The sequence below is a fragment of the Delphinapterus leucas genome, chromosome 19, assembly GCF_059928025.1.
Source record: "Delphinapterus leucas isolate spDelLeu-1000000601 "Yukka" chromosome 19, BTC_Dleu_Yukka2, whole genome shotgun sequence".
Classification (NCBI taxonomy): Eukaryota; Metazoa; Chordata; class Mammalia; order Artiodactyla; family Monodontidae; genus Delphinapterus; species Delphinapterus leucas.
Window position 1 is genome coordinate 21,399,118 of NC_143147.1, and position 23,372 is coordinate 21,422,489.

General features: G+C 37.0%; 1 protein-coding gene across 11 annotated transcripts in view; it reads right to left on the reverse strand.

The window, feature by feature from the left end:
- Positions 1 to 2,906: 2,906 nt before the first annotated feature.
- The window catches only part of GOSR1 (golgi SNAP receptor complex member 1), a 50,600-nt gene continuing 30,134 nt past the window's right edge, over positions 2,907 to 23,372 (reverse strand). For 9 of the 11 annotated variants that reach the window (XM_089900662.1, XM_022595487.2, XM_022595486.2 and 6 more), the window contains 3 exons: positions 17,309 to 17,338; positions 9,822 to 9,904; positions 2,907 to 6,951 (listed from right to left, as the gene is read on the reverse strand). In XM_089900662.1, the coding sequence (XP_089756788.1) occupies positions 6,906 to 6,951; positions 9,822 to 9,904; positions 17,309 to 17,338 (159 nt within the window). In that variant the 3' untranslated portion in view covers positions 2,907 to 6,905. Of the gene's footprint in view, positions 6,952 to 9,821; positions 9,905 to 17,308; positions 17,339 to 23,372 lie in introns of those variants that run through there. The other 2 variants (XM_089900666.1, XM_089900669.1) reach the window with 2 other exon arrangements.

Here is a 23,372-nt window from a genome sequence, read left to right on the forward strand (position 1 = left end):
TCACGAGAGATGAGGAAACTCTGGCTAGGCAAAGGGCAGCAGATGGCTATCAGGAGTACTCTGATCTCTTGGGCTTTTTTCTTTATCTGTAAAAGGAGAATACTGCCTCACTAAGTGAACAGGATTTTTTATGTGTGATGTATGTAGGCACGCAGGTATGCACGTACAAAGCAAAGTGCTGCTATAACACACTGGCAGAGATAGAAGGAAGCTGCCAAATATTCTTTTTTCTTTTAATTAATTAATTAGGCTGTGTTGCATTGTAGTTGCAGCACGAGGGATCTTTGTGGCGGCATGCGGGTTCTTTTTGTTGCAGCGTACGGCTGTACATTGTGGCGCGCGGGCTCCTCTCTGGTTGTGGTGCACGGGCTCCAGGGCGCACGGGCTCCAGAGTGCACGGGCTCACTAGTTGCGGCATGTGGGCTTAGTTGCCCAGCTGCATGTGGGATCTTAGTTCCCAACCAGGGATCGAACCTCCGTCCCCTGCACTGGAAGGTGGATTCTTTACCACTGGACCACCAGGGAAGGCCATGCCAAATATTCTTGAACAGAGTGATGAGAGATTAGAAGTTGTTTAGGAACATAAACTAGGCAGCTAAGTGCAGAGCGGGTAGAGGGGTTAGATGGGAGACAGTGCAGTCAGCCCAGAGGGCTGTTTGCCACAGGGAGAACTGATTCCAGGGCGAAAATCCCCCAAATGCCATATTCTCGGCATGTTATCCTTAATGAGGGAGAACTGTAAAAAAAAAAAAGCAAGTGCCACATTCGTTTAGGGATAACTTGTCACCTTGGGGGAAATAATTATGGTTAAACCATACTTTTTTGGCACTGAGTTAAAAGTAGTTACCAACCATATTTGCCTGCTCTCTCAAGCTGTAAGCAATTTCATCAGTAAAAGACTAATTGAATGTTTCAGAGTATCTAAAAGAAATGTACCAATTAAGACAAAGCGACTGTTTCCTAAGAGCTTTATATCTCAAAGAAGAGAAAATGAATACCACAGATCGGGATAACAAATTAGAAGGCAATTTTACAAGGGTGAGGAGAACATTGTCAATGATCTCTGGGATTCCTCTAAGCAAAAAGTTACAACAGACTTTCAGCTTCCTATCTTCTTAGCTTTTAAGTGTCTTCCGAGAGCTAGTAATAAAGAGCTTTGCGAGCTGATCATCTCTGCCAAGGTGAGAAATCTTAGTTGAGTGGAGCTGAAGGCATCAGGCTGAAGTGCATTCCTCTTTGGTCCAACTCGGCCAGCAAATCTTTATCTTAGGAAGGAGGAATACACTTGTTTTTCTCATGGCTCTTGCTTTATAGAAACAAGAGAAATGTCCTGATAGCAAACACCTTCAGTGAGATTCCCCGGCCACCTTTGTTTTTTTTTTTTTACTTCTAGGCGCCTCTGGTAGCAGACAAGGCATGTAGGGGCAGAGCCTCGGATCCTAAGGAAAGGCCAGGTTAGGTAGGAGCTGGCAGCCCTTCAAAGCCATGCCACCTGAAGGGAAATGTACCACGACACGGTCTGGGTGGCACTGACTGAGGATCTGTGCTGAGGTGCTTTGTCAGGCTTGGCCTCAGTCAGCTCTAGGAAGACCTCCAAGGTTCTAAACTAGAAGAAATGGGCAGGAAGTTTGGTCCAAATTAAACCCATTAAAAAAAAAATTTCCTACAACTTCAGTGCATTATTTCTTGTAAAGAAATAGTGATTTACAAATGAGAACTCTTTATTAAGCCCTTGGCTAGTAGCTAGCATTCCTTGAAAATAATCAAGCCACAGGGCTTTAAATATTCTAAATGTATTGCCTCTAAAATCAGGCAAAATTGGTGGTTCTTCTATAGCTTCTTTCCTAATCATGCAGCATGAGTTACAATACATTTTGTGGAACTAGGACAAGGTTTGGCACCAAAAAGCCCTCAAGATTCAAATCTTTAAACTGTTCACTCTGATTTTGAGCAAATTAGTCCTCTGCACTAGTTTGTTAATCTGTAAAAAGGTCAAGATCCCAAGGAATAGGTGGCTTTAGAGGCCATGTGAGTGGATGGGAGGGAAAAGCTGGGAGTGGCCCACAAAGGAAGAACAGCATGGTCAGATAAAAAGGATGAACGGGGGGTGGGGAATCATTACCAATGGGGACAGGGTTTCCTTTTGAGATGACAAAAATGTTCTAAAGTTAGACAGTGGTGCTGGTTGCACAACTAACATACTAAAATCCATCGGTACACTTTGAAAGGGTGAATTTTGTAAATTGAATTATATCTCAATTATACTGTTATTTTAAAAAATACTTACTATTAATTATTTATTTCGGTTGCACCAGGTCTTAGTTGCGGAACGTGGAATCTTCATTGCGGCACGTTTAATTGCGACATGCGAACTCTTAGTTGTGGCATGCATGTGGGATCTAGTTCCCCGACCAAGGATCGAACCCGGGCCCCCTGCATTGGGAGTGCGGAGTCTTACCCACTTGACAACCAGGGCAAGTCCCTATGCTGTTATTTTTTTAAAAGGATGCAGAATACATGAATGAGAACATTTGGAGAGGTAATGGGAAGTGAGGGATTTTCAAACTCTTTTGGGGGGTGGGGGTCCTCAGATCTATACAATTAAATGTCATTATTTAGGGACGGCAAGAACTTGTTTTTATTGCTAAATTCTACTATTTTACATTTCCATCATACTTCCTGAAGTTTCATTTTGCTAAGAGATTCTCCTTCACTTCTTGGGCTAAATTATTAGTGGAATATTCCTATGATGTTTTTGAATGATAGGTGATAGCTTTTCAGTGCCTGTACTGTTTCACCCTGGGTTTTAGGACACCATGAAAAATACTTATTAATACCAAAGATTTCATAATACTACCCCAAACTGCCTTGATGGCACTATTCCAATACAAACAACAGACACACCATTCATATTTCTAATTTATTATTAAATTACATAACAAAGCTTCTTCTATACAGTCAGAAAATGCACATTTAGATGAGAACAAAAAATTAAGTACAAATACAATAAACCTGGTTCCAAGAAGCCATTTTAAAAGCAAAAAATTAGAAAGTGCATTTGGAGTAGATTTTTTAAAACCTGTATTGGCATTTTTCATGAGGAAACATCTTCCATCACGGTAAAGTGTGATTGGAATTGATTTCCCTCCCTAAGAGCTAATAGGATAGGAATAGATGCAAATACTTTGATACTAAAGTAATACTTCTGATACTTTGTACTAGGCACAAAGAAAATGAGAAAGATCCCTTAGGACATGGCTCAGCTGTCTCAGCTTCTTATCCAATAAACATCCTCAAGAGTCACTTGTTCCTCATTTTCTTTTGCCCTATAAAACTTACGGGTGTACAGATTTATAAAGGAATAACAAGATTAGTTTATAAAGATCATGATGAAAATCTCTATATCTTTTTGGAGACCAGGCTAAACAACCCCTACCCCAAAAGAAGAATAGAACACAATCATTTTAATTCCCAGTAGAATCCATTTACTCTTTACATTTGCCACAAAATTCAATGTAACACTAGACATGGCCATTTATCCTCAATAGCTTAATATTGCAAGTTAGAAAATGCAGTCAATTTCCAAGAAATCATATCTGGCTAGTGATCAAACATGAGGTATCAGAAAACCAAAAAGGCTGGTCCAGTTCTTTAAAGTCCTTTTCCTCAGGTTGAGATCATTAACAATGAAATAGAAAATTAATGGTGGGAATGCAAGTCCAAGGTGCCTCAATTCCATAGAGGCCAAAAGTCATTGCATCAAAAAGCTCCATAAGTACATTTTTGTATTCAGCGTCCAACAGGAAAGAACTAAAATCAATATTAATTGGTTCCAGATACAAAAAGTGCCCTCATGATGACTCCTCTCACTACTCATCTCCACTCTCAGGATTGTACTCCCATGTCTGATCTGAGTACTGGGCAGTATGGAAAAAGGCATTCTCTATAAAAGTGAATTTTGGTAAGCAGGAGAAATGAATAATGGAGAAGAAAAGCCCATATTTTTCTAACATTAGAAAAATATGGGTAAGCAATGCTGCAAATTACAGGGACTCCTTCAGCATTGTTATTAATAACAGTAAGAAGAATATAGAAATAACCAGGAGAGATCAACTGAAGCACTTGAATATCTGGGCTTGAACTTGAGTAACAGATTCATTAAGCATTTTAAACTAAAGTTATCAGCGCACAGTAAAACAAACTCTCAGAATATACCTTTGGGAATTTCCTACCCTTTTTGTTGCCATGGTTTTTCATACTTTTAAGTGAAACAGAAAGTTCTGAGTGGTTATTAAAAAGATCCCAAAATGAAAGATCCATCATATAAGACAATAGCTGAGAGAGAATAACTTCCTCTAAGAGGTAACCTTTGGGACAAGGAATAGAAAATTCCTTGGACCCGGCTCTGACTGGCTCTAATAAGCAACTTACTGTTGGCCCCTGAGCCTAGTAACTGGTTTGTAAGGACAGCAAAAAAGTTAAGAAAACCAAGCTGCTAAAAAAAAAAAAAAAAAAAAAAAAGCTAAATGGCACAAAACTGAAAGAGTTCAAATCAGCTATCACGGGATCCAAAATAAGCCTCTACTTGTAAATGGCACACTTCTATCCTCGCTCTAGGGCCTCCTTCTGCAAAGAAGGAACCATAAAGGACAGAGGAGCACAGCCCTAGCGTTCTACGTTTGGCCCTGGGTTACCTCACTATGGGCTACAGCACTGGGAGGTTAGTCAGACCTACCTGACACCAACATCTACACCACGCTTTTTCAACTTCCTCAGAAGAACTAGTTTCTTTATTTTCATAAAGAAAATAATCAACATAATTCTATTACTTCATTTAAGCACAACCCTAATGGAAAGGCTTCCCAGCCATCAAAAGTGTTTGTTTGCTCAGCTGCAGCAAAAGCTAGATTAGCTTGGGTCCTAGTTTTAGTCTCACACCACCACCCATTAATGAACACACCAAACAGACCAGTAAAAAAGACTGGTAGTATAATTAAATAAATAACTTTATTTATGATACTTCAGATTTTCTAAATGCCGACTATATAGCAACCAAAGTCCCATAAATTCTAGCTGAGGCACAACCACCAATCAAGACCCTTTGAAAAATCAAAGATAATAAAGTGTCAGGGGAGAGAAGTTTTGTTCTCCCAACAGAGAATTAAATAAATGAACTTATTTCTCTGATCTTTTAAGGTTCACACTGGGAAAACTTAAACTTTCTTTTAAGGGCATCCCCATCAACTGACTGATCAATCAACCCATATTTAGAAAAATAAACCCCATAGTTAAAAAAAACGTATCAAACACTCTTCCTACCCAGAACATAATAAAACTGACACCAGCATGAAAAACCTCTCGGTTTCTGCACCAGACCAGAGGTTAGTCTACCCATCAGCCTGTAATCAAATTCATCTGAATATCACCATCAACACTCTGTGATGTAGTTAAGAACTACATACTAATATCCTTTTATTCCCCATGGCACGGTCTTAAGCCAGTACTATAAATACCATAGTAAATTCCAAAGGTGAAGAGTAGCCTTCTTTCTTGGTGAGGAATACAGCTGTTGGAAGTCTTCGGCCTATTTGTGGTAGTTCAGTTAGAGAAGTAACAGATTTACAGAAACTGAGAAATGGTTAAACTTGAAAAGAATTCTGGTGGGTGGTTTAAAATTTTGTCACTGTCCAGGGTGGTAATAGAAGACAGGTGCAGATAGAGATAGATTCTGTTATATGCACCTTCAATAATAAAGCCATTCTCTGGATGTTTGAAAAAGCTTAAGAGATTTGGAATGAATAGGTTTTCACAGAACACAGAATTCCTGGTACATCAGACAGTGGTTCTTAAACTTTTGCTCATAAATGTGGAACACTTACAAATGGAATTATCTGATGGTGACCCCTCACTGTCTTTTTACATGTGGCCTGTTAAAGAGATCTCACTGAAAACCAAGCATTCCCCTCACTCAGTTGCCGGTGTTAATCCTGACATGAAGAATAGTTGCAACGGCAGACATTGGCTTTTTGTCATGGTAGAACTGAGATTTCATTTTCTTACAGTAGTAAATATTAACCCAATGGAAGAGATTAACAAAAAACAGTGACTGACCAAAAAAAAAAAGCCTGTCATTCTTGATGTTTTTCCAGGAATACAGTTAACCCCAGAGTGTGCACGATTAAAAAATAAAATAAAGAAAAAAGCTTTTTTGCAGTACTTGTCTTCTATTTCAGACAACCTCAACTGTGTTGAAGTTGGTCTGTGAGCATCTCAAAGATTCTTTGAAAAATGTAATTTTTCTTGAATACCGAAAGAGTTGGGGACAAAGTAGAAATTTATAGCACAGATTATCAAGGAATGACTTGTGATTTCTCATCTGAGTGTAAAATAAAAGGACAAAAACTATTTTTATTCACAACCCCATCTGGTGGCTGAAAGGAAAGCAGTCTTTGGATATAGAGAAACCTGGTTTTCTGAAGAATCCAGCTGTAAGACCGGGCTTGTCATCAGCCTTCAACACTTTCACCGAGGCACGGAAACTCTGTTTCTGATGGGTTTACTTACCTCTTCGGGAGACAAAAGCAACTGAAAACATTTATTTTTTTTAAACTAAAAACAGAAGGAAACGTGTGTTAGAAAAGATAGCACAGAAAACCTGTGACTTCAGCTCAACCTGACCACGTCACAGAGTCCGTCACTATCAGTCTTGAATTAATCCTGCCGTTCAGGCTAATTATCAGGTCAGTCAACTTCTCCTTCCTACTTTTTCTTATTCCGGATCAGGGTGTGAAAGTGGTGGCTGTCAAGAGTCCCTGGAGATGTCTCATCAATGGAAAGCATACAGCAGCAACAGGATGGTACAGACACCAATAACACCGCCCAGGATGAGTGAGTCTCGCCGCTTCCTAAGGTTGATCCTCTGGATAAGGCTGTTCACAGCAGGAAAACGATCTTTGGGAAATCTTTATTAAGGTCATATTTGGAAGAAGCCTCTTTAGTGAAAACTCACAGGAATCACAAAAACAGAGATCAGTGGAGCCCAGAAACGATAAATGATGAGAAGAAATAGAGGGGAAGAAAGTCACACTGAGGGAGCTACATCAAACACAAATGCCCTACTGCCCAAGGGCAAATTCAAGTCTCCTAGTAAACTGCAGTACACAAGAACCATGAAAAGAAAAAACTTAACAGCGAGAGAAGAAACAATGATGACTGCTACCATGTACTGAGGGATTGCTGTCAGGGTGGGAGCCCGTGTGGTCGGGAGAGAGGAACCCTGCAGGGCACGGAGGTACAGGTGCAGCCAGCTACCACCACCATTATCCTGAGGTTCCTGTCTTTCCTTTTTTTCCTTCTCTTTCTCTCTCTCTCTCTTTCTTAAACCCCTTTTCTCAGGAGACTGGGAAGTTTTGCCAAAAGGTTTTGAGGAATATGTGATCTTCTCCCCAAGGTGATAAGCCTCCTTGGATTCAGGTAATTGGTGGGAACAAACTCTTAAGTGTCTCTATAATCAAGCACTGGTTAATTATTTAAAATTTTAAATTTACTTTACAGCAGTAGGCAGGATACCGTAAGAAAGTGGGTTAAACTGCTCTGGCTGTCCTATTTGGGGAACATAAAGAAAGGAAAGAAAATTTTCAATTTTAGGAGTTTTATAGCAGTCACAACTGCATTTTACTTAGTATTGTAAAATATCTTCATATCTTACTTGTTGGTATGTTGCAATCAAAGCACACGCTTCCGCATCCTACACTGTTTTGCATTTCTGGCACTGGTTTCTGACTACACACCTGCAGGTGCATCCTCTTTGTTAATAGAGGTATTGTATTAAGGTCAAGAAAAGCAACAACAAAATCACCTAGGTTACTAGAGAGCTGGAATAATCCCTACTCCCAGTGAAACCTCACTGCATTTTCCTGTAAATAAATGACTCTCAGCAGGGACTGTATTGTGTATTTATATACTCTACATATTGTATGTAGAGGTTATGTTTTTTTCTAATCTTGAATTTTCCTGTGCCTAATGAAGAGAACTTTACACACTGTAGGCATTCATGTGTTTTTCAAATTAATCAACAAAAAAAGGGGACAATCTGCAGAAACAACTTTTAAAATGCAGAACAGAAAGCATGAAGTAATGTGCAAAAACTTATACAGTGTAAGGTACAAATCTCATTTAAAGCAAATGCTTAATCTTTTCTTGCTTGGTAAAAGAAGGGTCAACAATCCCGTGAGAGAAAGTAAGAAAACTTTTGACATTAGGAAACCCTGTCTATAGTGGACATATTTCTGTCTAGTTTATTACCTTTAGGGGAACCACCCCCCTCCTTCTATAATAATCCAGTTCAGTTCATGTAACAGGGTGGGGCTGACCTTGTCCTCTGGCATCAGGTGTACATACGCACTCAGGATTGGCCAGAGAGAATACTCCCTCCCCTTGGCCAATGGCTGGGTTAGGAATAGCTTGAGGTAACTCAAGCTAAGGCAACCACAGTCCTCTTGGGACATGTGCCAGAGCTGTCAGAAAAGACGCCCTTTTTCCATGAGAATTTTTGAACTGGTAGGAGGTGACTCTTGTAGCCATCTCTATCGGCACGAGGAGGAATCTGCCTGAGAATGAGGCCAACACACAAGAAAACAGAAATAAGAGATGGAGTAGGGGAACAGAGAGGAAAGGCAGATTCTTGATAATAAAATCTGAGCCCCTGCTTCCAGCTACACCTTAAGCCAAATTCTACCCCTGAATTTTACAGATATATGAACAAATTAATTCCCTCCTTTTCCTCCTTAAGTCAGTATGAATTAGGTTTCTATTACTATCTCTCTATGGAGTCCTGACTAACTCACACCCATTTTATTAGATTTTTTAAAACATAATTTTGGGAATGATTCTAATTTATGGTACTGATAAAATGAGATAATGTATATAACAGTACTCTGTTAACTGTAGAGCCCTATATAAAATATAAATGATTTTGGAGGTGTGGTTTTATGCTTAGGGTGACAAAGCAAGAACAAAATTCACCAAAAACTGGAAAATACCAACAGGCTTCAGGATATTCCTTTCCTTAGGCAAATAAGGTATCAAACTAAAAGTGACCTTAAATTATCTAGGACCAGAAGATACTCAACTTTTGAAAATTAAAGGTCCTTTCCCCCTTAGTAATTGGGGGAGGAAACTTTTTTCTCTAAAAAGGCTTGATTTCTCAGAGTAAACAAAATGTTTTAGCTTAGCAGGCTTATCAGTTTCCCTGCTGGGTTTCTCAGAAGTAGCAGTAATACTACTTTAAATTGGGAAAGTGAAGAATTAAAAAGGTAGAGGTCACAATAAACAAGCAACAAATCTATCCTAGAGTTTAGCTTGTGCAAAATGAAACTATGCCACCAGCAGTGACAACTCATTTACATGTATGGCTGTCTACTTCCCTCTCTTTCTAAGCATGTGCCACTGACTTACTCTCCAAACTGAATAAAGAAGAAAAAGCACATAATTTATGATGTTTAGGTAAAACCTGTGTACACTGTGGAGTTCTAACTGGATTCAAGAGCTTTTAAAATGTAAAATAATTATGTGAATTTGAAAATTCACATAATTATTTTCTAGATCTACTAGTATTAACCTCTGGTGTGCAATCTTTTACATATGGCATTAAACAGTATGATCTTTCAGGAGTGCAGGGCATATCATAATACAGAATTACTGATGGCCTCTACTGTTACTGATGATGGCAACCTGTCCAGAAGAGGGGGAGAGTGGTGAAGCACATACACAGATTTTTTTCCCCCAAAAAACCCCAGATTTCAAGCTTTCAAAAAGGATACTGGCCAAAGTGTTCATTTTGCTCTGAATTGACTTCAACATTCCTCTCTGTGAAGTCATATTTTCTTTTGTTGCCATAGCAATGCTGCAAGGGAGGAAAAGAGAAGCTCAATAAACTGATGTTTCAAGATGATCCTGCATGCATCCATCATACTCTTAAAAGTGAACAGAAAACTAAGGTGAGCACATCACCTTCGAAAAGCACTGGGCAGGAACATGGAAAAAAAAAAAATCACCTCCCGAGTCATCTTCCCATTGTCCTTTTTCTGAATGACCACTTCATCCCCAATGCTATTCTCTGATATTCTTTTGGACAAGGCAGTGGACTGTTTCCTGTGGGTTGCTTTTTTTTTTTCCAAAGTAACAAATGAAATAAGACAACTGACAAATCACACATTACAAAAACTTCTTAAAATGGTTTTAAAAGGGGCCAGGTACTAAAATATCCTTAATCAGGAAAAACCCTTGAGAGGGAAGTAGGGAATTACAATTATAAAAATAGAACCAAAGGTGCAACATATCACAAAATATTTATATAGAACCAGCCCTTAACTCATGGAAAGATCACGTTCCAGGGGCTTCCCTGGTGGTGCAGTGGTTGAGAATCTGCCTGTCAATGCAGAGGACATGGGTTTGATCTCTGGTCCAGGAACATCCCACATGCCGCGGAGCAACTAAGCCCATGAGCCACAACTACTGAGCCTGCGCTCTAGAGCCCGTGAGCCATAACTACTGAGTTTGCATGCCACAACTACTGAAGCCCACGCACCTAGAGCCCGTGATTCGCAACAAGAGAAGCCACCGCAATGAGAAGCCCACGCACCTCAACGAAGAGTGGCCCCCGCTCACCGCAACTAGAGAAAGCCCACGCACAGCAACGAAGACCCAACTCAGCCAAAAATAAAATAAAATAAAATAAATAAATTTATTAAAAAAAAGAAATTATGTTCCAAAACTCTATTTGAGACCCAACCAAGTAGATTTAAGGACACACATGCAACATTAAGCTAGTTTCCAAGCCAGGTGACAAAGGTCACAGATTCATTAAGCAAATGAGAAAGAAGGGAAATAACTTTTTCACTCTTTGTAGAGTACAGTTTCTTTCATGTAACTACTTTGATGTGCTTTTTAAAGAAATCTCAGTTAATATCTTTGCTATCGCTGCCAGGATTATTAACTTTCAATAGTCTTATCTTCTTGGACATTCGTATCCTAGAGGGCAGGGTCAGTATACATTTTGATACATAACACACAGGGGAGCGTTTTAGATACTGACATTATAAAAAGCAGTAGGAAATAGGAAGTTCTTCAGTAATTCTGAAAATATGTGAAACATTAAAAAAACTGAAAAGCAACAGAAATGAAGATATTCTGGGAAGATGGTAGAGCACAAATTCTTGACCTTATCTCTGGTCCAGTTTCCTCTATGGAAGAACACAAGACAAAGGCAGACATGCCGGGGAAGGTCCATCTGAGGTCCCAAGTTCTCTTGAGATCTCGAGGGAAGAAAGCCAGGGAGGGCTACACTCTCTCAAGCAAGGGAAGAACCAAAGAACTGATGGCAGGGAAGACTATATTTTTCTTCAAGCCTGGGGCAAAGATGTAGGTTTCACTGCATCTTGAGAAGCCCAGACAGTGGAAGGTAAGGGTCTGCATGCACAGGGGCTGCAGTGATGAACTGCTCTCAGTCCCTACAGCTGGGAAAGGCCTGCTACACACAGCCAGAGAGACCTATAAGCAGACAGCTGACATCTACAAGCTGGTGTGACAACAAGCCCCTAAGAGGGAAAACTGCTGGGCCATCTACTGCCACCTGTATGTACCTGCTTTAGGGTCTCTAACAGCCTGACCTACCAGAGGGCTAACTGAACGCATTTTTGGACAGGCCAAGACCAGGTATGCTTCTGGAGGAAAATGCTAGAGGGAGTACTTGGAGCAAATGACAAATGAATCAACTGAAATTTCAAGATCTGAGAAGGCAAAGAAGAAACAAAAGTGTGTAGGGAGATATATAAAAGGATAAGCATTGTTTGGAATAGTGAAAGACAAATGAAAAAATACTCCCCACCATCACGCCCTCCCCGCAAAACCTGGTAACAACATTGGAATGGTTTAGTAGATTATGGTATACCTATACTATGAAATAATATTTGCTTATTAAAAGAATGAGTCAGAATTATTTCCATTAACCTGGAGGGATGTTTATGATATACTGAATGATTTAAGTGAGCCACAGAATGTGTATAGTATTAGTCCTTTTTTATTTTAAGAAACACTCAAAACATCTTTATGTATGTTTGTATGACAGTGAGAAAGCTATCAGAAAGATACATAACTGTCAGTTAATACAAGTTACTTCGGGGGGTAGGAATGGCGGGGCACCACCAGGAGACAAACTTCTTCTTTATACATTTTAGAATTATTTAAATTGTTATAGTAAGAACATTGTACTTTTATAATACATAAACATCTAATAAAGAAACTCAAAAAGAAAATTAGAGGAATTCCACCTGAGTGATTAAGAAATGTTAATAACATTACTAGCACCAAATCCCCTACTGTTATTCACCTCAGTACCACTATGAGTCAAGTAATGATTTATAAAGGTTTTCCCAGATCCTAGAAAATCTAAAGAATTGAAGGGATCAGGTATATCGGAAGACAGAATGAACATTTGTGGAAATTTGTAAAAGGAGTTGTCAGACCCCTAAATTACCTGCTCCAAACCATGCAGGCAGGTGACTGCCCTCAGTTCAGCAGAAAATCTAACCAAGAAGAGACCTACAGATACTGACATTTTAAAGCCCCCAATGAAACAGCCAGGCCCCTTCCTGATCACCCACGGTGAAGCCTCCTACTCAACAAATCCTACCACCCACGCACACAGAATGAGCGTCCAATCACTAGATTTGGAGCCTCACCCTTAAATATGAACAAAGAGCCAAGGTTCACCAGACATTTGAGGAGAGCCTCTAACATAAAAGGCAGAGATCCAAACAAACCAACCAGCAAACAGAAGAGTGATTCTGAGGAAACAGAGGCAATAAAGGAGGCTCATGAAACTCTAAAATCTAATTATATTTAATGCCCTCCAAGATAAAGTATCACATCCATGAAACATACAAACATAAACGTGTGTGTGTGTGTCCCTTTAGAGAGCTCGTGTAAATTACAAAAAGGAGAGTGGAAATAAAAACATAACAGAAGCTTTAGAAGGAAAAATTGAGTAAACTTCCCAGAAAGTAGGAAAAAAAAAAAAAAGCAAGACAGAGAAAAGGTAAGAAAGGATCAAGAAAAGGTAGGGAAGTAAGAGGTACAAACTATTAGGTATAAAATAAGCTACAAGGATATATTGCCCAACACAGGGAATATAGCCAATATTTTATAATAATAAATGGAGTAAAAACCTTTAAAAATTGTGACTCACTATATTGTACACGCATATCTTATAGAGTATTGTATAGCAACTATACTTCAATAAAAAAGAAAAAAGGGGGGGACACTTCCCTGGCGGTCCAGTGGTTAAGACTCCGCACTGCCACTGCAGGAGGTGCAGGTTCGGTCCCTTGTCAGGGAGCTAAGATCCCACATGCCACATGGCACGGCCTTACAAAAATAAAAAGGAACTAGGAAAAATGCATGTTGTGGTTCCACCATTCAGGGGTTGGTTACAGTAGGGCAGCTCCCTAGACCATCATGGACTTCCACTGCCCAAGATTATCCTTGGTCAAGAATAGGAACCCCATTTCCAGTGTCCATAACCAGTGTTCTACAAGCAACCACCCTTCCCTTTACAGGGATTAACACTTACCCACATGGCCCTCTCACAACTTACTGATTTAAGTCATGGACAAGTTAGGTGATGGCACATACTAACCTGCTATGGTTAATATCATTCCACTTTTTATAAATGCCCAATTACACATGTGTCTGCCTATATCTATGAATATGTTCATATTTTTATTATTTTTACACAGATACAAAGAGAGACACAGAGAAAAATATGGAAGAATACATACCAAATTATTAACCAATCTAGTGGCTGTATTTTAGGTGAATTCTTCTTTTCCCATTTTATTTAGGTATATTTGACAAATATAAAGTGTATATTAAAAAGAAAAAAGGATCGAGAAGAATGAGGGAAGAAAATGATAAACATAAGAAAATTTCTCAGATCTGAAGATAAGTTTCCAGACTGTAAGAGCCCACCAAATGCCTAATTCAATGGACTAAAAAAGATGCATGTCAAGCTCATATGGTGAGATTAAAAACAAACAAAAACATAAGGGAAAAGGGATGATCTTAAAAGCTTCCAGAGGAAAAAAAAATGCTTAACAAATATAAAGGACCAGAAATTTTAATTGGCATTGGACTTAAAAAGCAGCACTGGAAACAATGCTTTCAAAAATTTCAAAATTATTTTCAATCTAGAATTCTATATCTTAGCTAAACAATGAATCAAGAATATGGGTAGAATAAAGACTTTTTTTGATGTGTAAAGTCCAAAAATTTTACCTCCTATTCTTTCTGAGGAAGCTACTAAAGAACATGGTCCAACATAATGAGGTAATAAAGTAAGAAAGTTGAAGACTTTTATTTTTTAGAAATAAGTGATCCAATAGAGGAGGTCATTTTAGGATAATGGTGAAATGACATCCCAGGACCAGTACAGTGAATGTACCAGGTCTAGAGCAAAACCAGTCAAGATTAGAGCAGAAAGAGGCGGGCAATGTCAACTTTATAGCACATTGAATTTTAGATCCAAAAAGTAAAAAGATCACAAGAATAAGAGTCAAACTAGCAACATCCTTTGCACCGTTAGTTCTTATTCATAATTTTTCAGGTTAAGTGTATATCTATGATAGAATACGATACATTTAAAATTGGTTGTTTTATAATAAATTTACTTTACCAGGTATTTTTAAATAGGTATTATGGCCTTGTAAAAAGTTACAATTCAAACCTGGGCTGAGATATCTGAGGCCAATCTCTGAATCATATATGCCTCTGTTTTCTTAAACTGGGACTATCACCATCTCCTATGCACTCTGACTCAGAAGGAGATAGGGAAAATTAAAAAATAATTTCCGCAAAGCACTTTGTGTTCCTTGGAGAACGGATATTATCATCATACGTTATGTTATTATCTTGTTGAATATGCATGATTTCCAGTACCACACCAAGTATATCTAGATATACTTTCCCATCTTATTCCATCATCTGGAGTCAAGCTGAGTCAATCTAGGCTGTTGTTATTTCAAGGGTCAAATATGCAGAGGCAAAACATAAGCTCCAAATAATATATAATGCTTTTAAAATGATAAATTATTGATGTGTTTACGGGAACTTCAACTTTCTCACCCATTCTGTGAACTAAACTCAGACACTTATTTTTTCAACAACAGACAATACTAGTTATACATTTAAAGCTTAAGAATACATTTACAAATATTAAAAATATTCGTTCTTTTCAATAAGCTGGTGTCAGCTTATATTCATTTGTGTACGTATTCTAAAAATACAGCTCTAAAAGGAAAAGGTAAAATTTTACATGTAAATATGTAAAAATAATTATTTGACACTTTAATTTTATATTATCCATAAGTAATCATAACTACCTTTATATTCAATAAAATTTCACTTGTGATACCTATATTTTGAAACAAAGTGAAATAGTGAAATAAAAGGCCTTCTAATTACATGTTTTTTTGCTTTTTAACTAGCAAAATAATAATATCAGTGACTTGATAGTTCTCAAATGTTCCTATCCTATGAGGTACTCCAAATTTTTATACTCATATCACCTGCCCTTAAAAAGGCCAGCTTGGAATCGAAAAGCTTAAGGCAGCCTGGTGCTAGAAGATAAGGTATAAAGGAAGAAATAAAAGGATGAAAAAAAGGAAAAGGGTTATAAGGAAACCTTAAGTAAAGAATCCTTTGCAAAATGTGACCCAACTTTATGTGCTGATGAAAGGTAAGGAGTCACAAGGGAGATATTTCAGTTGATAATTAGGCAATTTTGTGAAAATGTTGGTCAGATGGAAGACCCAGTGCATGCAATTCAAACAAAATTCCAAGATGTGATAACTGCGTATTATTATAAAGGATAATTTATTAAGATTATTAAATAATGATAGGATCCATTTAATAAAATAAGAATCCATGAGTCCATTTCAACATAAATATTTAGGATATGAACAATGAAATATTTAGAGGTTAAGAGGCAACATGTCTGCAACTTATTTTCAAGTAGTTCAGAAAAAAAATTGCAAAAAAGCAAATGTGGCAAAATGATAACATTTGGGGCATCTCGGTAAAAGGTATAAGGGAATTCTTTGTACCACTGGAACTTTTCTGAAATCCGAAATGAAATCAAAATAAAAAGTTAAAAAAAAAGTATAAATAATAGAGCTGCCATTTTCAAATTACCTAGTATCAGCCAGGCATTGTATTAGGCATTTTACTCATATTATCTTTAATTTTCAAAACAATCTTCTAGAGTATTGTCATCAATCCCATGTTTTTAAACACATAAGAAAATGAAGATTCCAAGAAACTTATCCAAGACACAGATCTAATTAAGTAGCACAGCCAGGTTTCAAACTAAATAACACTCCAAAGCTTGTCCTCTTTCTGTAAGGTAGTAAATATAGTAGTGGTTTAGATAGAGCTCTTATTCTACAGTTAGAGACTCAGATTTGAGGATTTGAATCCTCAATACTATTTGTTAGTCATGTGACCATGGGCAAATTACTTACCTTAACTTCTTTTTTGTTTTGGAGATAGTATCTAGTGATCAGTGCCTATCTCATGAGTTATTGAGGAGATTAAATAACATACAGCATGTAAAACACTTAAACACAATACCAAAGCCTATGGTAAGAATACAAATGTTTGTTGTTTTTCCCATGTACTTCGTTCTACCTTTCCTGAAAAACAGTGCTGTAGACACTGCTGAATTTTAAAGAACGGAGATCGTTCCTAGTTAACTTACTTTTTTACTGTCTTAAAATAGGTACTTAAAAATTCACCAAACCTAGAGACTTAAGCAGTTCAAACCAACATATTTCCCTTACCTTAAGCAGGAAACTACTTTAATGTTATTACAGATAATAGTAATTACTACAGATTTTCTATAGCTGCTGTAACAGAAACCAAGTCTACATAAATGGTATACATAAGACATTTAACAAATCACATGTTCAAGACTGTTTTCATTAAAAAGTAAGAATAAAAAGAGGCTGAAAATACTGAGTATGAATTAATCGGAAAAATTAACCTAGGTAAAACAGCTCAATTCTACTAATTCTGGAAACAAATATTTTAGGCTTCAAATGTATTTTACAAGGGAAAGTCACAGTAAAAATACATTACCATGTAATGAAATTCTCATCTTTAAGGAGGATGAACTGACTTTAACTCTAGTTATAGAATTAACTTTATCTGTTCATTTATATGCAAACAAACAAAAACAAAACATTTTTCCTACCTTATTGTCTCTTCTATTAGACGATCTGAGCTGCAAATAAAAAGAAAATTCAAATTCTGGAATTATTAAATGCACATTTAAAACTTGCACTTAATTTTTCTACATTTTACAGATAGATTACATTTCCAACCATTTATGTAAAAAGAGCACCCAGACTTTTGAAAGCGTCTGGAGAAAATTCTGGACTCTGAAATTAATTAATCCACATATACAGTTTTCATCTTACTTTTATTTGTTGGCTTAAATCTATTTCTTCCACAGAGATACTTGATTATTAAAGTGAGAACAGTTTTAATGACAGCACAAATAAATAGAACTACTTCTTTAGTTTAGATAGCTCCAAGTTGTCACCATTGTCTATTCAAAACTTAAGAATTACAACCAACTTGTTGAGACAGGATAGGCAAATATAGTTCTAATGCCTATAAGTAGTAATTACTCATATCTTAAAGTTCCTTCCTTTTTTGAAACACAAAATCAAATCTCAGCTTGCCACACTTTAGAATTCAAGAATCTGAATAGGGACTTCCCTGTGGCGCACTGGTTAAGAATCCGCCTCCCAATGCAGGGGACACGGGTTTGATCCCTGGTCCGGGAAGATCTCACATGCCGTGGAGTAACTAAGCCCGTGCGCCACAACTACTGAGCCCGTGTTCCACAACTACCGAAGCCAGCGCGCCTAGAGCCCGTGCTCCGCAACAAGAGAAGCCACCACAAAGAGAAGCCTGCGCACCACAATGAAGAGTAGCCCCCACTTGCCGCAACTAGAGAAAGCCCGTGCACGGCAACAATGACCCAATGCAGCCAAAAATAAATAAATAAATAAAGGACCCTTCACTTGTTTAAAAAAAAAGGAACCTGAATAAAGACACCAATGCACCTTTGATCCGTAAAATATTTGCCTTTATGCATCACACACCGGAAACAAAGAAATCCACCAAAAATCCATTTTAGGGAGGAATTTACAGGTAGCTAAATTGGGTAAAGGGGCAGCTTTATAGCAGAAAGTAGGAAAACAAACTCCCAGACATCTGTATCCATTTGGAACAGTGCATGGAACACAGCAGGGACTCAAATACTTGTATGTTTTTTCCAACTACCTCTTTCCAAAAGGATTTCCAAGTTCATTGTATAAATTAATAAACTGAGGTTTTATTATAAGGTAGTGGACCAGGAAATCTAAGTTACTGTATGAATTAGGGAACAAAGATGAACTTTAAAAATGTCATAAATATCTTATATAAATGCTATGATTAAGAATTTCAAAAATTACAAAGACGGTGGAGGGATTAAGAGCCAGACTATGTGGCTTTCTGAATGGTGACTGTATCACCTATTAGCTGAATAAACTCCATTCATTAAAAGCATCCTGGATAGTGTGGATACAATTCAGCAACAAAGTGGCTCCATAAAGACAGCATAACCTAGTTAAAATTGAATTTAAAATTACTCTCCTTTGGGGTATATAATACATAATCAAGTGGAATTATCCTTCTTAAACAAGTACTTCATAATAGCCCAGAGGCATTCCAAAGAGTCATCTAGAGTCTATATTAAGCAACAAGTTTCTGTTTCTTTCAAGACCGATTTAAACTAGCTGAAAACAATGAGCTAAATTTCATCACCAATTACTGTACCAAGGAATCACTAAAGCCACACTTAGATAATAATTCTCTGTTTAAAAAATAACTCATTTCCCTAAATACACAAACTGCAAATGACACAAATTTCAAGCACATATTTTAAAGTAGTTTTAACCAACAAAATGTAACAACTTGGGAAAACCACTTAGGTAACACTAATTAGAATCTTCTTTTAAAAGAGTAGGTGAATAAGTAAATAATAAACAAGACAGTAAATAAACAAGTAAGCAAGTAAGAAAACAAACAATCAAGTGCATAACGAATAAAATTTTAAAACTGATCCCTTTGTAAACTGCAAAAAAATCTGATGAGGTTGTCACCAACCAATGAGATAATTTACATCAAGCACTGTGGTGATGCAGTGTTTCACTTACAGTTAACCAGAGACCTGTGTCTTATTTATTTCTATATAATATCTTCTAAGACATGTTAACAATACAGTTAAGCTGCAGTAGGATACAAAAAGCTGTTTAAGCGCTAACAAAGTGTTATTTTACAGATAACATTTGGAAAATACCGAAAAACAAAGATGAACGTAGAAATCATTTGTAACCACTCTTCCATTAACACTGATATTGTGGCATATTTGTTTCTTGTCTGGGTAGACCAAGGAGTATCTCTACTTGCTTTTTTCATGGTTTACTTAGCAGAGAAATTTTGTTTTATAATCCCATGAAGTTACCTAGAGACAAAAAAGTTAAGCACCTGACAGACTGCCCGTTTCAGTCAGGGAGAGAAAAAAGAGAAAGATAAAAGCTAAATTATTAGCAGTGAAATCAGAGAGCCACATTTTCTATTTTTAAAAAATCAGTAGACTTTTTAGAACAGTTTTAGGTTTGCAGAAATATTCAGCAAGAAGTACAGGGAGCACATATACCCGTTCTCCCCCACCTATTATTAACATCTTTAGTGTGGTACATGTGTTACAACTGATGAACCAATATTGATACATTATTAACCAAAGTTCATAGTTTATATTAGGGTTTACTCTTTGCAGTTGTACAGGTCTATGGGTTTTACAAATGCATAATGTCATATATCCACCATTACAGTATCATACAGAATAGTTTCACAGCCCTAAATATCCCCTATTCTCCACTTATTCATTCTTCCTCCTCTTCCCACCCTGAACCCCTGACAACAGCTGATCTTTCTACTGTCTATAGTTTTGACCTTTCCTGAATGTCATGTAGCTGGAATTATACAGTATGAAGTCTTTCTAGACTGGCTTCTTTTATACATTTAAGGTTCCTCCATATCTTTTGGGGGCTTGATAGCTTGTTTCTTGTATCACTGAATAATATTCCATTGAATGGATGTACCTACAGGTTACTTATCCATTCACTTATTGAAGGACATCTTGGTTGCTTCCAACTTCTGGCAATTATGAGTAAAGGTGCTATAAACATTCATGTGCAGGTTTTTATTTAGACATATTTTCAATTCATTTAAGTAAATACCTAGGAATGTGACTGCTAGATCATATGGTAAGACTATTTAGCTTTTTAAGAAAAACTGCCAAACTGGCTTCCAAAGTGGCTGTATCACGTTATATTCCCACCAGCAATGAGAATTCCTGTTGCTCCACATCCTTGCTAGCATTTGGTGGTGTCAATGTTTTGGATTTTAGCCATTCTAATAGGTACATGGTGGTATCCAGTTGTTTTAATTTGCAATTCCCTAATGACATATGACGTTGAGCACTTTTAATATGGTTCTTTGCCAGCTGCATACCTTCTCAGATGAAGTGTCTGTCAGACCTTTTGCCCACTTTTTAACTGTTGAGTTTTAAGAGTTCTTTGTATATTTTGGATAACAGTCCTTTATCAGATATGTGTTTTGCAAATATTTTTTTTCCAGTCTGTAGCTGTCTTACATTCCCTTGATAGTGTCTTTGGAAGAGCAGAGGTTTTTCATTTTAATGAAGTAGATCTTACCAACTTTTTCTTTCATGGATGGTGTTTTTGGCATTGTATCTAAAAACTCATTGCCAAGCCCAATGTTACCTAGATTTTCTCCTATGTTATAAAACTTCTATAAGTTCTGTATTTTATATTTAGGTCTATGATCTGTTTTGAGTTATTTTGGGGAAAGGTCAGTGTCTATATTCATTTTTTTGCATGTGGATGCCCAGTTGTTCTAACACCACTTGTTCAAAAGACTATCCTTTCTCCACAGACTTGCCTTTGCTCTTCTGTCAAAGATCATTTGACTATATTTGTGTGTCTATTTCTGGGCTCTCTATTCTGTTCCACTGATCTATCTGTCTGTTCTTTCACCAATACCACACTGTTTTGATTACAAACAATATACAATAGGAAGTCAAGTTTAAATGGGGAGAGTTTTTCTCCCTCAAAGTATTTTAATAAACATTTTTGTGCAAAAAAATATTTTTTAATGTCAACAAACTTGTTTAACTATAGCAGAAACAAAAAGCCTAAGAGAAAATGTGAGGAATCACAGTTTCCATTTGTTGTTCTTTAGATAAATGGTATACAAGGATTGAAATCCTAAAAACCTACCTGAATTATAAAGAATATGAAATATTAAGGAAGCATTTTCTAATTTGTTTCTGAGACCTCTAAAAATTTAACTTGTATATCAATATAAACTAATCTGCTTATGTAAATAAAAATGGAAATATACTTTTCATTGTATGTATATGTTTTTCTCTCTCACATACTTATAACTCAGAAAACAGTTCTTTCATAAATATAATCATAGAAATTCAATAGTATCAGCAATCATGACATTCATGAAACTATAAAGAATAAAATGACTAGTTGCTTTCTCTTACACCCTAGAACCTGAGTTTTATTAGTCAAGGCTCAAGCACTTGACTATATGAACTCAGCTCATGGAGTTGTCATAAGGCTCAAAAGTGATAGTGTAAACAAAAGTACTGTGTAAACTGTATAAGCCTACAGATACAAGGCTCATGTAGATCAAGGCACTTTCATGCCTCATAGTCTCTCTCTTGTTCTGCAACCCCTTTCCTGATTTTCAACATAAATTGCTTTCATTTCAAAGTCCAGTTCAGAAGTCATATCCTTTGGGAAGCCTTTCCCATTCTATCTATACATCAGGCAGAACTAATACTTCTTTATACTATAATGTGTTTTCATAGCTCCTTGCTCTTCATCAATTCCTTTAAGATTATAACAAGCATTTAAGATATATCAGACATCATACTATGCACTGGAGGAAAAATATTTTAAATGTGTAAAGCTTAGGAAGTTTTTCACATGTTATCTCATATATTTTAAAAAATATAATATTTTGGGGACTTCCCTGGTGGTCCAGTGGTTAAGACTTCACCTTCCAATACAGGGGCTGTGGGTTCGATCCCTGGTCAGGGAGCTAAGATCCCACAGGCCTCGTGGCCAAAAAACCAAAACATAAAACAGAAGCAATATTGTAACAAATTCAATAAAGACTTTAAAAATGGTCCACATCAAAAAAAATCTTTAAAGAAAAATAATAATATTTTTTAAAGTATATGAGGGCTTCCCTGGTGGCACAGTGGTTGAGAGTCCACCTGTCGACGCAGGGGACACGGGTTCGTGCCCCGGTCCAGGAAGATCCCATATGCCGCAGAGCGGCTGGGCCCGTGAGCCATGGCCGCTGAGCCTGCGCGTCCGGAGCCTGTGCTCCGCAATGGGAGAGGCCACAATAGTGAGAGGCCCAAGTACCGCAAAAAAAAAAAAAAAAAAAAAAAAAAAAGAAAGCTAATGTTAATCTTGAATGCCAAGAGTCTACTATATTGTTCCATTCACAGATGTTATAATCTGACCACTATTTAATTGACTTGTATGGTATTTATTAAATAATATATATAAACTATGTATACCAAAAACTTTTGGGAGAAAACCATTCCATCAAAAGGTCACTAAATTACAGTGATCATATATCTCATATTTTTCAAATATGGTCATGGTCTGTTAATACATTAGAAATGCATTTCATCAAGACTATTCTGGCATCAAAAGTATTTCAAATTTTATTTAAGAAAGGTAAATTGACAGTGCATATAAAAGGTTTCCTCCTTCAGTATTTTTTCTTACTCTTATAATCCCCGTTATGTTCTGCCTTATACAGAAATGCCTCACAGTTTACAAAGCCTTTTTACATGCATTAGCTCAGCAACTTTGTGAAGTAGATACCGTAAGAATCATCTTGGAGAGGTAGTGCAGTATAGCAGAAACAACACAATCAGAGGACGTAGGTTTAAATCTCAGCTTTTACTAGGCATGTGACCTCAGGGAAATTTAACTAAAATCATGAAACAAACAAAAAGTGAAAAAAGGCTGGTGAATTTAAAAATTCAAAAATTCAAGTCTAAACATAGCCTAAGACATAAGAAAAGTTGTCAGCAGATAAAACTAAGCCTCCACCTGAGAATTTTCTTTACTCATTCATGG